At 33.6% G+C, this 15,263-nt stretch overlaps 1 protein-coding gene across 2 annotated transcripts; it reads left to right on the top strand.

Moving 5' to 3' along the window:
* Positions 1-61: 61 nt before the first annotated feature.
* Positions 62-14,995, top strand: LOC127736601 (plasminogen activator inhibitor 1 RNA-binding protein-like). Of its 2 annotated transcripts, XM_052247167.1 has the most exons (7): positions 62-395; positions 2,827-2,971; positions 5,177-5,341; positions 6,797-6,874; positions 8,357-8,431; positions 9,196-9,418; positions 13,602-14,995. In XM_052247167.1, exons 1-7 carry the CDS (start codon positions 170-172, stop codon positions 13,812-13,814), a joined length of 1,125 nt encoding a protein of 374 aa, XP_052103127.1. In that variant the 5' UTR covers positions 62-169; the 3' UTR covers positions 13,815-14,995. The 2 variants fall into 2 exon arrangements, with proteins under 2 accessions (XP_052103127.1, XP_052103122.1); XM_052247162.1 differs by lacking the exon at positions 13,602-14,995 and having other exon boundaries at positions 6,800-6,874; positions 9,196-9,478.
* Positions 14,996-15,263: the final 268 nt, after the last annotated feature.

Raw genomic sequence — 15,263 nt, 5'->3', positions numbered from 1 at the left:
ACTGTCGAAACTCTCGGGTTTTTATCTTACAACTAACGAAGGATTTTTCCTCCGAATATTCTAATTCCAAAGCATGCTCATAGTGTCTGGAGAGAAACACGCCATTTTGTAGCACCTTAAAAAGTAAGGCCGTAAAAATCCATTGCCATCCTCTGCATCAAGAGGAACAATGGACTCGCAATACGGCATAGCAGTGACGAATAAGTTCTGTCTTTTTGACGACGATGATGATGTCGATCCATATGAAATCCTTAAGCAAGAGGAACAGAAGAGAACCGAGGCTTTAGCGAAGGAGAAAGCTGACAAGTCTAAACCAACAAAAAAGTCTAAAAAGACAGCACCACAAACCGATAACAAGATTAAACTGACAGAGCAAAACACACAAAAGAAAGAAGGTAATAATTGTATTGTGCAGCAATGATAATTTGCATTGTCTTGATTGTTTAGAAGGTAACCCTGTTTGACATTTGTTTACAGATAGCACGCTTGAAGTCCAAGATAAATTGTTAAAATTTGTTATTTTTCTTCACATTCACATGTAAAGGCATGATAACTGGTTACATGCTGTACCAGATTATAGATATATACAGTGTATATTTCAATGATACTGAAGTCCAATTTTATGTTTCTCGTGTGTTCTTTACCATGTTTGGTGATGTTCCTCCATGTTCTCTGATCCTGAACCTAGTTATATGTCTTTCAGGGAAACAAGTGTAATATAGTTTATGCTATTAAAGTTGGGATGTAATTTGTGAATGTTTTTGTCGTTTTTGGTTTCACATTATTTGACACACAGCATAGTAAAAAATATTGCTACAGATGATCGGTTATGATTGATAAACCAGCTAACTCTTTATCATACATGATACAGTTGTGTATAAAAGAACTAAAAGGAACACGAATGACATTGTTGATATGCTTAATCAAAAAATTTCAAGAAACCCATTTTATAATTATCAATCATCAGAACATCACTACCAAAATGTTTTAAAAATTTACAATTTTAATTTAAAACACACGAGTAAAATATATGTCATGTTCAGCTCTTCTGTGAGAAGATACATGATGTGTCTTGATTAGTGACCATTGTGTCCTTGTTAGATATCCCAGGTGTCCACAATCTTTCTGGTACCAAATTCAATGTACTCCTGGAGTCCAGCCTGTCAAATTTAACTATTGTTAAAAGATTGCATAAATTGCCAAGATTTCTTTGCCAGGTACTACCTGCAGCTGTGTTTTTAAATGGATACTCGCTAAATAGCCAGTCTGTGCCAATAACCTCTAGCAGAGACATATAATACATGTATTATATGTCTCTGCCTCTAGACTCAAGACTGACTAGCAAAAATGTAATTAAAAAACTGCTGGAAATTCTACAGCTTTTGATTGTGACATTACCTTACTTTTCAGTCTTGTCACACAAACAAAAATTGGTTGATAATAAAAAAAGATATATAATATCAATCGAATATATACAATAGAGCATATAAAGATAAATTTCCATGATACAACAAAACCATTATAGTTAAGGGATTCATTGGTTATAAAAATAGTAGTAAGGTTATAAAAACCGTAAAATAATTTTTATTTTCCAAATTATATTTACATTCTATGGATCATTTATTTCCTTAGGTATTTGATTTCATGGTTTTGTTATAGCTAAGAGGAAATTTCGTTTATGATTTAAATTTGTGCTTCATCTGAAATGTACACAGGAAATCCACAAAATTGGGTACTCCACGAATAATTAAATATCCTTAGTGTAAGAAGGCTATGTGATTAAATAAATAGGAAAACAATCTACTTCATCATTAATTGACCATAGTCCAAACAATTTTTTTATACGCCCGTTTATGGGACGTATTATGGTATACCGTTGTACGTCTGTCCGTCCGTCCGTCGTCAACATGTCGGACATTAACTCAAAAACGCTTTTACCAATTTGCTTAAAACTTTGGTGAATTGTTTATATCTATTGACGTGAGCTCCCTTTCGTTTTTTATAAATTTTAGATTTTATGTTTCCGAGTTATGGGGTTTTATTCATTAAAAAAAGGGGGATTTTCCTGTTTTTGGACAATAACTCGAGAATGCTTTCACCAACTTGCAAGAAATTTTGGTTAATTGTTTATATCTATTGACATGAGCTCCCTTTGGATTTTTATAAATTTTAGATTTTACGTTTCCGAGTTATGGGGTTTTATTCATAAAAAAAAGGGGGATTTTCCAGTTTTCGGGCAGTAACTCAAAAATGCTTTCAGCAGTTCTCATGAAACTTTGATGAATTGTTGATATCTATTGATGTAAGATCCCTTTAGAATTTTATAAATTTTATTTGTTTATAGTCCGACAACAGATTTACTAAGTATTGCGCAACAGCACAGTGTATTGCACAACAGCAAGAAATCTTTAATTGAATATAAATTCAATTCATATAACCAACTTCAAGTTCTTTGACTACATTTATTCAGAAACCTATAATAGATGTATGTCAAATATTTACTAACAATCCAAATTCAGACCTGTATCAAGCTTGAATATTGTGTCCATTTTTGCCCCAACTGTTCAGGGTTAGACCTTTGCGGGCGAATCCAGCTGCGCTCAGCGAAGCAGTTTATTAGAGTAGGCATAAAATTAAAGGAAAATTCAGAAGAACAACCTTTAAAAAATATGCATTTTTACCTGGCCTGATAAGAAGTGATACTTAACAAATAGTGTGAAATGGGGAATTTTATAAGCTCCCCTATCCTTGGAATTGTCCATTTTGGATTTGCACTAATTGATCACTGTATGTTTGATAAAATAGAATCCTTATTTACAATTACAGAAAAGGTGGTTCCATCCCAAGCTAGGACCCAGCAAAATGAAAGGCCCCCAAGGAGTGCAAGACAAAACAGAGAAAACAGAGAACCAAGGGAAGATAGACGGCCAAGAAGACCTGAAGAAAACTCATCTATGACTAACGAACCAAGGTATAAATATATCGGTTTTATTACATACAAATAAAAAAAAACTGATATGGACAAAATTAAACAATAGCATTAACATTTTTGCTTTGTTCATTGACTGATCATATATATGTCAAACTACCAAAGTGTAAGATGATGGAAACACTATGAAAATATTTCCTGGCTTGATTCCCAAAATAATTTTTTGTGTCAGCATGTTCAAAAATCTTGTCAATGCTGAAAGAAATGTCTGATCAGGTACCTCTATAAACTTTATAGTACACATTTTGTAGTTGTCATGGAGTGTTGTGTCTGAGAACTGGATGGCTTTCACCAACAAAGTTGGATTTTTCTTCTGCCAGGTTTTTCAAAGCAGGATTCCGTATGAATAATGGGATATTATGGGTTTTCAAAAATGAGACAGCAACCCAACAACAACAAATACAGGTGTACATCAGTCATCTTTAATATATATTGGACTTAAAAATCACCAGTGTCTAAAAAGTAGTAAATAAATTGAACAGAAATTATCAAAAATCTTCCATCAACTCCTAATTTTTAAAATACCAAAAAAAAGGCATGAAGATTTATATGACTTAAAACAAAAGATAAGGTTGCTGACTTGAGACAACAAATGACAAATTTCCTGCCATGGGACAACTATTTGTATTGTTCTTTACTCGAGACAACAACACTCGAGGCTCCCGACTATAGACAACTACTGACAGAACTAAAAGCAATGACGCTTTTTGTCTGTCCAAATCAATTTGACTATCTGACCAGCTCAAATGTGATAAAGGTGGACCTGATGGAATTTTGGCTGTCAGGACCAGGTGTGTTTTTGCAAAGTGACATCTGACAAGGTTCCTGAGACGGCTCTTAACAATTTTCCTGATTTGGGACAGATGTATGTTTCAATTGTCATAACCACAGTCCTCTTTTCCTCGGATATGATCTACCAAATTAGACTTATCACCAAGACTGGTGCCACATGTGGACCAAGATTTGTTTACCCATCCTGGGCACCCAATATCACCCCTGGTTTCATGTTGCTAAGTCCCTGGTTTTCTATGTTGTGTTTTGTAGACTTGTCAGTCTTTTTTATGCCCCCGCCGTAGCGGAGGGGGCATTTTTTACCCTTGGGCGTCTGTACATCCCAAAATTGGTTACCGTGCTCAAACTTTAGTTTGCTTCAACCAAATGTTCCGAAACTTGTACACAATGCTTGTTACCACAAAACACAGCTCAAGTTTGAATTTTGCTGGCGTCACTTTTACCGTTCTATAGTTATGCCCCTTTACAAAGGGAAAATTGCTGAATTTTTCGTTTCCGTTCTCTAACTTAAGTTTGCCCCAACCAAATGTTTTGAAACTTATTCACAATGCTTGTTACCACAAAACTCAGATCAAGTACGAATTTGGATAGTGTCACTTTTACCTTTCTTGAGTCATGTCCCTTTATAATGTTACATGCAAGCAGGAGCATCATCTGTGTCCCATGGACACATTCCCCATTTATTGTTTTTTGCCATTACATTGTCAGTTTGTTTTTCAGCTTGTGAGTTCGATAAGACGTCCACTGACAAGGCTCCAGAGTGACTGTAGACAACCACTGAAAGTTTCTCGACTAGTGATAGGCGTCTGAATGAGACAGTTTAAACTAGATTTTGAGATCTCAAACTCTTCCCCTTTTAAATCGCAATCAGTATAGGAACAAAATATGTTTATACAATATAAATCAATACCAGGAAAAACAATTACATGTTATTAAGACCACAAAAACATTACAACATCCATGGATTGTAAGCAACCAACCAAAAAACTTAAAGTTGTATAATATTATACTGTGGATTCTTTATTATTTTCGTTGGATACCAATTTTCGTGGGTTTTTGTGGGCACAGGGGCTAGGTGAACCACGAATTCAAATGTTCAACGAATAACATTTTCAATATGCTTTGTATACAGAGATTATCAAATATCCACGAAAATTCAAGTTTCCAGCAATCCACGAAAATAGATGCCCAAGAAAATAAATGAATCCACAGTAAAGAATTTGACATTATCAAAGAATACTGGCTGATACTGAAAGTTTACATTTTGTACATGTAGGTATGAATACCTATGGACAGGCATTTTATTGCTCAAATATGACATACTGTCGCGTGCTCATGCAAAAACTTCCCATAGGAAACATATTTTGTATAACAATCCTGTTCCATTGATTTTAGAGACAAGCCAGAAGGTGGGTTTGGTAACAGGATGGAATCGAGAGGAGGATTTTCCGGACGACCAAGAGGACGAGGTGGTCCTAGGGGTAGAGGGCGGGGTGGCTTTGGTGGAGGAGGATTTGGTGGAAAACGTGAATTTGAAAGACACAGTGGAAGTGATAGAACGTAAGAATCGATATCTATCTTTCTGTTTGGAATAGCTTTAACTGATTCAGTAACTTGGAAAACTGGAATATAAGACTTTTTTCCAGTGAAGGTGCATTTGAATTTTAAAATTAGGGAACATCAATAACAAAAATTGGGTGGGTAGGGATGCTGGCAATTCAATTTTATATTATTTTTGTTCAAGAAACATAGTCATCACACAATCACTGTTGCATTGTTTATTGCCATGTAATGTTAAAAACTATTGGAAATAGAATTTTGGAATATATTATTAAAAAACACTGTTTTATGTGAAAATAGGGTTGGTCTGGTAACAGTATAGTATACACATTTATTTTTGATTGCTTAATGAAAATTAGTCAATATTTGAAATTTACATACATGTAGGATGTTATATAAACACAGAAGGTACCTTCTTCTTTCATAGTTTGTAGAGGTATCTCATTCAACATTTTGAAACACAACTAGTTATTTTCAAAGTCTGACTTACTTTGAAACAGCAAATTAGATTATCATATTCTCTATGAATCATTGCAGTCCAAAGAAGATTTCTGATTGAAAAGAGTCCTTAGAACACAGAAGTATCCCAGTGTTTTTAAGTTTCTAAATTTTCTATAACCCATACAGATTATACCAGTATTTAATACTTCTAAGGCCAAAACAATTGTATGATAACAGATGCATCCATGAAAAAATGGGGTTGGCTCGTCAGCATTTCAATTTCATTTTAATTTTCCTTTTATTGATCAATCAGGTAACACAATCATCACACAATAGTAATTTGCAGCATTTTCTGCAGTTCAAAGACAGAAATGTTACATAGAAAGAGAAAATTTTTGATAAATTGTTGAAAAAAGAAACACATTTACTTTATACTAATAACATTTACCGGTATTTTAAATTAAAATTTGATGTATTTTATTATGTCGCCTAACAGCATCCAGCTGCAGCAACACACAGGGATCACTTCTTTTATGTTGTGTTGCCATCTATGTTACTGTATGTTGAATTTTACCTCCATGAAACTGCTGGACAGAACTTTAAGATATTTTTCTACACCACCAGAAGTCACAAACATGCTATTCAAATATTTGATCCCAGTGATTTTTGGGATGTCCCTTACCAAGACAAGGACTACATGTATTATTTAGAGATAGAAGGCAATTACACCTACATCTTTTGTTTTTCCCACAGCGTTTGATTTTGAAAGCCAAATTGTTAATGAACACTAATTTCATGCCAAAAAAAAAAGAACTTGATCATTCATTTTCCTAAGATAGAAAAAATGTTAATGGTCAGGAATAAACAAATAAGTGACTTTCTGGTAACTACTTGTATAAACAAGTATATTGTTAATTTGCCTAACTGTTTGCTTGCATTGATTTTATTTTTGTACTGAAAAGTTAGTAATAGTTTGCAAATAAAAACTTTTTTTTCTTCCATGTTTTGACATAGCAGTGGTGTGAAGGCCATGGAGAAGAGAGAAGGAAGTGGAGCTCACAACTGGGGAACCTTTAAAGATGATCTGGATGAGTAAGTCAAGGGAAAGACAATGGAAACTAAGCATGGGTTTTCTCTGTGTTCACATGCTATTTCTACTCTGCATTAAAGTCCTGTTTCTAATACTTGATTTTGCATAGAATTTGGAATATTTAAATTTAATTTATGATAGGACATGGGTTAATCTTGGTGAGCTGACTTGTATGTCAATGGATTCATGTGCAATTTATAAACAATGAAGACCCTATGTAAGGCCCAATTGTCTGATTAGGGTTTGTTTATGTGGTTATACCCAAGAAAAAATGCAATAAACCAGAATTAAAAAACTCTGTATTCTTGGAACTGTTCCGGTAGGCTGAGCTCATTTGGCTGTGGTTTTATAATTAGGGCCCTGCCCTATAGTGATCAGTCTGTCCGTAACAAATTGTGTCCGCTCAACATCTAGAGAACCGTTATAATTTCATACTTTATACTTGACATTTATATTAACCAACACCAGAGGGTGTGTCATAATGTTTGTACAACTTCCTAGGTCAAAGTTCAAGGTCAGCGGGGCCAACAGAGATGGCTCCCATCTCAATGATGTCTAGTTTGTACTGGAGTTAAAACACGGCTTGAAAGATTTAGAAGTTCTTAAATATGTTTTGCAGTCAAACCAGCATGTAATGTGTTCATCTGTATAATGGGTAGAGAAACAGTCCAGCAATCAGCAACCCTCCCTTTATACTAGTACATCAGGATCATGAGGATTGAAAACTCCAAATCTGAGGTCCTTAATGGAGTTGTTTATATTGCATAGCTGATTTTCATTTCGGCAACCTCATTCTCATATTTTTGGTTTGAATGAACCAGAAGAGTCCATCATCTGTGGTCTACACTTTCACTTTTCGTCATCTGATTTAAACCAAACATGAAAGAAGTAAAAAAAATTATGGAATTTGTTTAAACCACTGTCCTCTAAAGGTATTTGATCTTGCAGGAGTCATTATTGAATAGTAGTCTAAAATACAGTGACCAAAATGGCTATATCTCAATTTGCTCTCCTTGGAACATATGGTGAAAAAGGATGAACTTGATGGCTTTTTATAAGTATTCTACTATAATTGGAAATATCTTTACTTTTTTCCATCCTGTCTGTCATCAACAGGGTTTTCACTTAGGATTTTTGAAGGCGAGTCCAGGGACTTGTCATTTTTTGGCCATGGCGAGTCCAATATTGAGAAGATGAAATTTATTGCAATAAAATTTATTATTATCAGTCTCCATGACAAAAAAGAGCATGGAAATAAAATCAAATCTAGATTATTTTAAATAAAATAATAATATATATGTTCTCAGTTGAATCTTGATACAACTTGTACCAATTTGATGTATCTTTGGACTAGCCAATTTTGAAAATGGTGAGTAGAGGACTCGTGGAATCGCCTTAGTGAGAACCCTGATCAATACGTAAAATTGATTGGATTTGTACATTACAAACTTTAATTTTTGTGAATTTACTTTATATTTTATTAGAGAAGCAAGCAAAGAAAATGAGGAACCCAAAGAATCATGGAACCAAGGAGAAGATGCAGAAAACCAAGACCCTAAGTATGACTTAATGGTCATCAATTAAAATACTATTGAGCACTCCTTATGATTTTATTCATATACATTACATAAATCATGTGTATAACACACCAGTAGTTAAATTATTTGCATATCAAAAGTTAAACAACTGATGCAAACTGATATGTTAACCCTTTAAAACCTTCAAATATCAATTACCCATTAAAGAATGAGAGTTAATGTGGTTTCATGTAATGAGACTAGATAAAGAAATACCTGCCAAACACCTTATATAGTTGGCACAAATCATTGGATGTGGGGACTACTAATCTTTGAAAAACCTCACAGATCTTGGTTAATTCAAAAAAGAAATAAATTTATCAAATCCTCCACTTTTTTATGAAGCTTTTCCAACATCAAAATCTTCAAATTATATAATTTGAAAATCTGAATTTGGAACCATTATGTGGGAGGGGGGTTTGTAAAATTATCTCATTATTATTCTTGTCACTAGGAAATTGCCTTCATATTTTTATCAGTTCCTCTTCAATTTTAATGAAGGTTTTCACTGGTCAAAAATTGGGATGAGTTCAATGATGAAAAAAAATTGAAATTGTCAACCTTTTGGGGGGAGATCATCACCATAAATCACTTAATCAAAATGGCAGTTTATTTTGGACCATGAGAGAAAATATTGAATATACATTAAAAATAATTAGTTTTTAAGTTGATAATTAATGCAAATTTATATTTAAACTTTAAAGAGAGAATAATATTAATATTTGACATTGTTTTAAAATGGTTAGTGAAAGCACAGAATCAACAGAACAGACCGTTGCAGAAGGTGACAAGACCCCAAAACAACTGACACTTGATGAATGGAAAGCCCAGGAAGAGAAAAAGAGATTAAAGACTGACTTCAATCTGAGAAAGCCTAATGAAGGATCAGATACATCCCAGTTGAAGGGTACTGCCTACAAGAAACCAGGAAATACCAGTGATGATGAGGAAGAGGAAGAGGATGAAGAGGTTAACATCTTGTTGATAGCTTGTAGTGTGATGTCTAGAGGTTAAAATCTCGTTGATAACTTGTAGTGTGATGTCTAGAGGTTAAAATCTCTTTGATAACTTGTAGTGTAATGTCTAGAGGTTAAAATCTCGTTGATAACTTGTAGTGTGATGTCTAGAGGTTAAAATCTCGTTGATAACTTGTAGTGTGATGTCTAGAGGTTAAAATCTCGTTGATAACTTGTAGTGTGATGTCTAGAGGTTAAAATCTCGTTGATAACTTGTAGTGTGATGTCTAGAGGTTAAAATCTCGTTGATAACTTGTAGTGTAATGTCTAGAGGTTAAAATCTCATTGATAGCGTGTAGTGTGATGTCTAGAGGTTAAAATCTTGTTGATAGGTTGTAGTATAAGGTCTCATTGATTTCTTGTAGTGTAATGTTTAAAGGTTAAATATAAAAAAGATGTGGTATGCAGGGATATAATTTAGTTTAAAATGTAGTTTAGACCACAGGGCTAGATGTTCCATTTTATATTGTGAATCCATCGTCCCTGTATCTAACTTAATAGAATATTTTGTCTTAAAGTTGAAATGCAAAAACTACTTGATTCATTGTTTCAAATATAAGTATGTCACAGATTTCTGGTGAAGGGACTGCACCAAAAAAGTTGTACCTTTTATTTGTTTATGTATGTATTCCCATCAATTCAAATTCATTGTTTTCTAAAACGAGTTTCAACAGATGTATTCAAACATTGACTGGCAGAGCATTGACTTTAAAATTTAATTTGTCAAAATTATCATCATGATCACAGGCTCGTTCAACTGCACTTTATATATGGCAGCTTGAGGTACATGAGTAAACTAAAAGTAACCTTGAACTTTATCAAAGTCATGTTCGCTCTTTAATATTCATTTGAAAAGATAGTATTATTTAAAGCATCGAAAAGATAATGAATTTTTATATAAAGAACAAATACCGCACGGAACAGAATTTCCGGAAATTGATAAATGCAAATTGTCTAGAGACACAGTCTATGATGAAACAATTGAGCCTACCTGGAGGGTAATTATTTTAGACTCGGGCTATCGGTCCTGCATTAATTTCAAACCCTGGGTATGATTGCCAATGAGACAACTATCCACAAAAGACAAAAAAAATGACACAGAAATTAACAACTATAGGTCACTGTACTGCCCTCAACAATGAACAAAGCCCATACGGCATAGTCAGCTATAAAAGGCCCAAAAATGACAAATGTAAAACAATTCAAACGAGAAAACTAACGGCGTAATTTATGTACAAAATAATGATTTTGTTAATAGTTTACAGTGTAATGTCTATTTCCATTTTATTTATATTTCAGCTTATTTTTTTTTTGCAACATGATTTTGAGTCGTGCTGTTCGTCTTGCTGTGGTCCAAGTTTGCCCATATTCTAAATGATTGTATTATTTCCCTTGGTTATTGGTTGGGGGAAAATGGCGGCAAAATGTTTGTTTCATCACACAAGTCGCGATTTTCCATAAAACAGCTGTCATATTCACTATTGTGACCATTTAGATGTATCAGGCAATTGATTTATTTTATTGGCAACTCTGAACTTCGCTTTTGACATGAGTTTAGTTAATTTTTCACTTTACAACAGAAATAAAATGACATGGGGTCGGTCGTGTAACCGTAAACAGATATATATATATATTTTTGGCTTAGAGGTAAAATCCCATTGATTGCTTATTGTGTAATTTATAGAGTAAGATCCCATTGATATCTTGTAGTGTAATGTAAAGAGGTTAAATTCTGTTGATTGCTTGCAGTGTAACTAGAGGTTAAAATCTCTTTGATTACCTTGTAGTGTAACTAGAGATTTAAATCTCATTAATTGCTTGTAGTATATTGTTTAGAGGTTAACATCTCATTGATTGCTTGCAGTATAATGTTTAGAGGTTAAAATCTTATTGATTGCTTGTAGTGAATTGTTTAGAGGTTAAAATCTCATTTATTGCTTGTAGTGTAATGTCTAGAGGTTAAAATCTCGATTGCTTGCAGTGTAATGTCTAGAGATTGAAACTCTTCGACAGTTTGTTGTTGACATCTTCATTGAGTGTTTGTGATAACAATATTGTTATGTTTAGTGGTTAAACTCTTTTTACGACCCTGCGGCAGCAGAGGGGCTTAGTGTTAACGGTGTCCGTCTGTATGTACCTACGTCCCAAAATTATTTTCCATTCTCTAACTTTAGTTTGCCTCAACCAAATGTTGTGAAACTTATACACAATGCTTTTTATACGCCCGTTTATGGGACGTATTATGGAATACTGTTGTCCTTCGTCAACATGTCGCACATTAACTCAAAAATGCTTTAACCAATTTGCATGAAACTTTGGTGAATTGTTTAGATCTATTGACGTGAGCTCCCTTTCGTTTTTAAAGCAATTGCTTTTATGCCATCGCGTATGGCCATCTTTGTGACGCAAATCAGAGACTCCGCCCAGATCAAGCCATAATATTTTGTTAAACAGGCTCCTGGTCTGTCATTCTTAAACACCTATGTATGTTTTCTAATGCAATACATAGCTTGAAACTTTTGAAAAACGTTAGTAGATTTAAGAGGTTTCAGCATATGTTCTTGTATATATCAAAAATTACTTTCTGCTAAAGTCTTTTATTGATATAAAGTTAAAACCTTCTTACTTCTCACTAGACAACACTCCTGTCAGGTTTAATTCTTATATATAATACCTTTACAGTGCTTTGAGCAGTTTTCATTTAACTTTGATGCCTGGTTTATATCTATTAAGGTAACCTCCCTTTAATTATTCATAAATTTCTGATATGACATTGAGAAGTTATTGAACTTTATTCTTAGAAAATGTGACGGGCGTATCATGCACTCATGGCGCAGCTGTTTATTAGTCTCCTACCCACGAAGTCGAAGGGGACTTTAGGTTTGCACTCCGTCTGTCTGTCTGTCAGTCCGACATATCAGTTTTCCAGACTTTTTTTCTTCGTGCTTGAAGATATTGATTTGATATTTGGTTTATTGTTTTATCATGACAAGTTACAGGTCAAGTTCAATTTTCACGATTTTAGCTTTTCTCTTTGCACAGTTAAAGCCCTTTGCCTAGAATTAAATTTTTGATGAAATACTTATTAATTAGTAGATTTCTGTTCAAAGGGAAATAACTCATTTTAAAAAAAAAATTCAAGACAAAATGACATTTTGGATTTTTTTCCTTGTCTTTGGTAAATTGTTTGAAGAATTTAGTGGAAGTTTGTTTGTCATCCTTGAAGATATTGATTTGATAATTAGTATATAGTTTTACATGACAAGTAACAGATCAAGTTGGAATTTTGTTCCGGTTTGATGATTTTGTGCAGAGTTGTGGTTTTTGGACAACAGTTTTTTTCGTCATGCTTGAAGTTTTTGACTTGATATTTTTATGTAGTTTACACCATGACAAGTTATAGATCAAGTTAGAATTTCGTTCCATTACAATGAATTTTTAACTGGTAGGGGACTATGTATTACCATGCAATACTCACAGAATGCTTGTTGCCATTAAACTCGAGTTCAAATTTGGGTGGCATCACTTTTACAGTTCTTAGTTATGTCCCTTTATAAGGTTATATGGAAGCAGGGGCATCATCTGTGTCCTGTCGCAAGGACACATTCTCCATTCATTTAATAAATGATTGCAATGAACTGTTTTGAGGTTTAAATTTCATTGATTGGTGCCTAATGTCTGTTCTGAGTTATGATTCCTATGAATGCTTATAGTGTTGTGCCTAGAGGTTTTGATTGTATGCAATTTAATGTCTACAAGTTTTAAATCTTGAGCACTTTTAACAACTCTTGTCCTGTCTTCTGATGTGACTTGGTGTGTGTTTGAACGACTCTGGAATTGACATTAATAATTGAAATAAATTCTGATAGTCCTGAAAGAATTTTTAAAAAAACGTTAGCCAATCCTGTAGCTGCAGTTGAAATTTCGTGAACTATAATGACGCTTGCAGTCAAATAGTTTCCAGGGCAAATGGTTAGAAAGTATTGACCGTTCAAATAGTTCAACACTTGCAATTTAACAAATAGTGAAAACATTGTGTACTTATTTTATTACAGAAAATGATAACTGAGGTGTAATAATTATAAATGATGTGTTGTCTACTTGAAAGTTCATTTGGTTTTTTTTTCAATTTTTAGGAGGATGACCACAAGTCGAAGAGTCAAGTTCCAATTAGGATTACTTTCAATGATTCTCCCAGAAGAGGAGGAAGAGGTGGTAGGAGGCCACGTGGAGGAAGAGGTCCTAGGGGTTCTCTTGGTCGTGGTGACAGAAGAGGAAATTCTCGGGATACTGCTCCAAGATTTGACGATGAAGCTGACTTTCCAAGTCTGGTCAAATCTGCTGCATAGTGCATCCTAATAGGAGAATACTTCCCCATTTGGACACTTCAAGTGCAAAATGATTTCATTAAATTCTCATAAACAACCTGCATTTCTGAGGATTATAAATAGTGCACCAAAAACTTTAAAAGTGCATTATTTTCTTTTATACTTACATTGTTTTTGAGATATCTATTGCTTGATTGACAAATATGTTTAAAGTATGTTGGTTAGTACTTATTAGTTTAACCATGTACTTTGTTAATAGTGCTGCTAATTTTAATGGCTGTAGCAAAAGTGAATTTGACTGAAAGATGGTAGCATGGTAGTTTGTATGTTTTTACTGAAATTTTCATGTTCTATATATGAAAAAAAAAATATGTAAATTTATAAAATAATATTTAAATTGGATTCTACATCATATTGGTTTTGTAGACATTGACTGTTCAATGGGTACTACATGATATGTAGCCCTGTGTATAGTTGGTAATGAAATCATGGTTGTCATTATAAAGCATCATGTTACATTGATTAGTTAACCGTCTTTCAAGTTGGATCACATTGAACATGTTTATCTCCCTTTACCTAATGTTATCATTCCTTTCAGCTGTTAAATGTTTGATCTCTTCAGTAATTTATTGATCATTTGTGTTTCTTGCTATTGACAGTATAGTGTTTGAAAGCCTTTCTTATCAAAAGTTGATCAGGAAATTTAGAAATGATTTGACACCTGTTATATAAACACCTTTCGACATTAGAACTCAATGGTCTATGATAGAACCTGTTCAGATAGATGAAGAATTGATTATGACTATTTGAAATCAAACAGATGAGCAAGTATAAGTATTTTTGAGAAATAAAAAACTATGATTACATCTCAAAAATTATGCAGCAGATTATTATACAGACAGTTTGCTGAATCCTGTCTTGTGTTTTTTTCTAAGTCTTAAAATTCATACTTCATAAGTATAAAAAAGACGTTTTCTGTGAAGATGTTACTTATACATGTGTTTAAAAGGTTAAGTGCTAAATGTGTCAAAGGTTATAAGTTTAAATATTGAACAGACTATAAAATTTTTAGTAAGGAAGCTTTGGACATTGTAATTTTTAATCTGCCAATAGTTACCTCTCCATATCACCTATTTATAAGATCCTGCTGTGTAATATATTATCACTTGTATTTAAAAGGGGAATAAACCTCTTATTGACAAGACTTGTTATTTAACTGCCTTAGTCATTGTTGTCCCCATCTGCATAATGGTGCTGATAACATTGAAACACCAGGTTTTTGTCAATCCAAAAATTGGAAGTTGTTGCCCTTAAATGAAATGTTCTTGATAAATAGACACATCTTTTGTACGCCCATATACGGGATGTAGTATGGTATACCTCTGTCTATCCCTCCGTCATCAACACGTCCGACAATAACTCAGAAAAAAACACACCAATTATCATGAAACTTTGGTGAATTATTCATAT

The sequence above is a fragment of the Mytilus californianus genome, unplaced genomic scaffold (assembly GCF_021869535.1).
Source record: "Mytilus californianus isolate M0D057914Y unplaced genomic scaffold, xbMytCali1.0.p SCAF_1, whole genome shotgun sequence".
Taxonomy (NCBI): Eukaryota; Metazoa; Mollusca; class Bivalvia; order Mytilida; family Mytilidae; genus Mytilus; species Mytilus californianus.
Note: the sequence above shows the minus strand (reverse complement) of the source record. Positions and strands in the feature narration are given on the sequence as shown.

Excerpts from the sequence above, each read along its gene's own strand:
- LOC127736601 (XM_052247167.1), top strand. The coding sequence starts at position 170 with ATGGACTCGCAATACGGCATAGCAGTGACGAATAAGTTCTGTCTTTTT. Across the intron at positions 5,342-6,796 it reads CACAGTGGAAGTGATAGAAC|CAGTGGTGTGAAGGCCATGG; the intron begins GTAAGAATCGAT and ends GTTTTGACATAG. Across the intron at positions 6,875-8,356 it reads TTTAAAGATGATCTGGATGA|AGAAGCAAGCAAAGAAAATG; the intron begins GTAAGTCAAGGG and ends ATATTTTATTAG.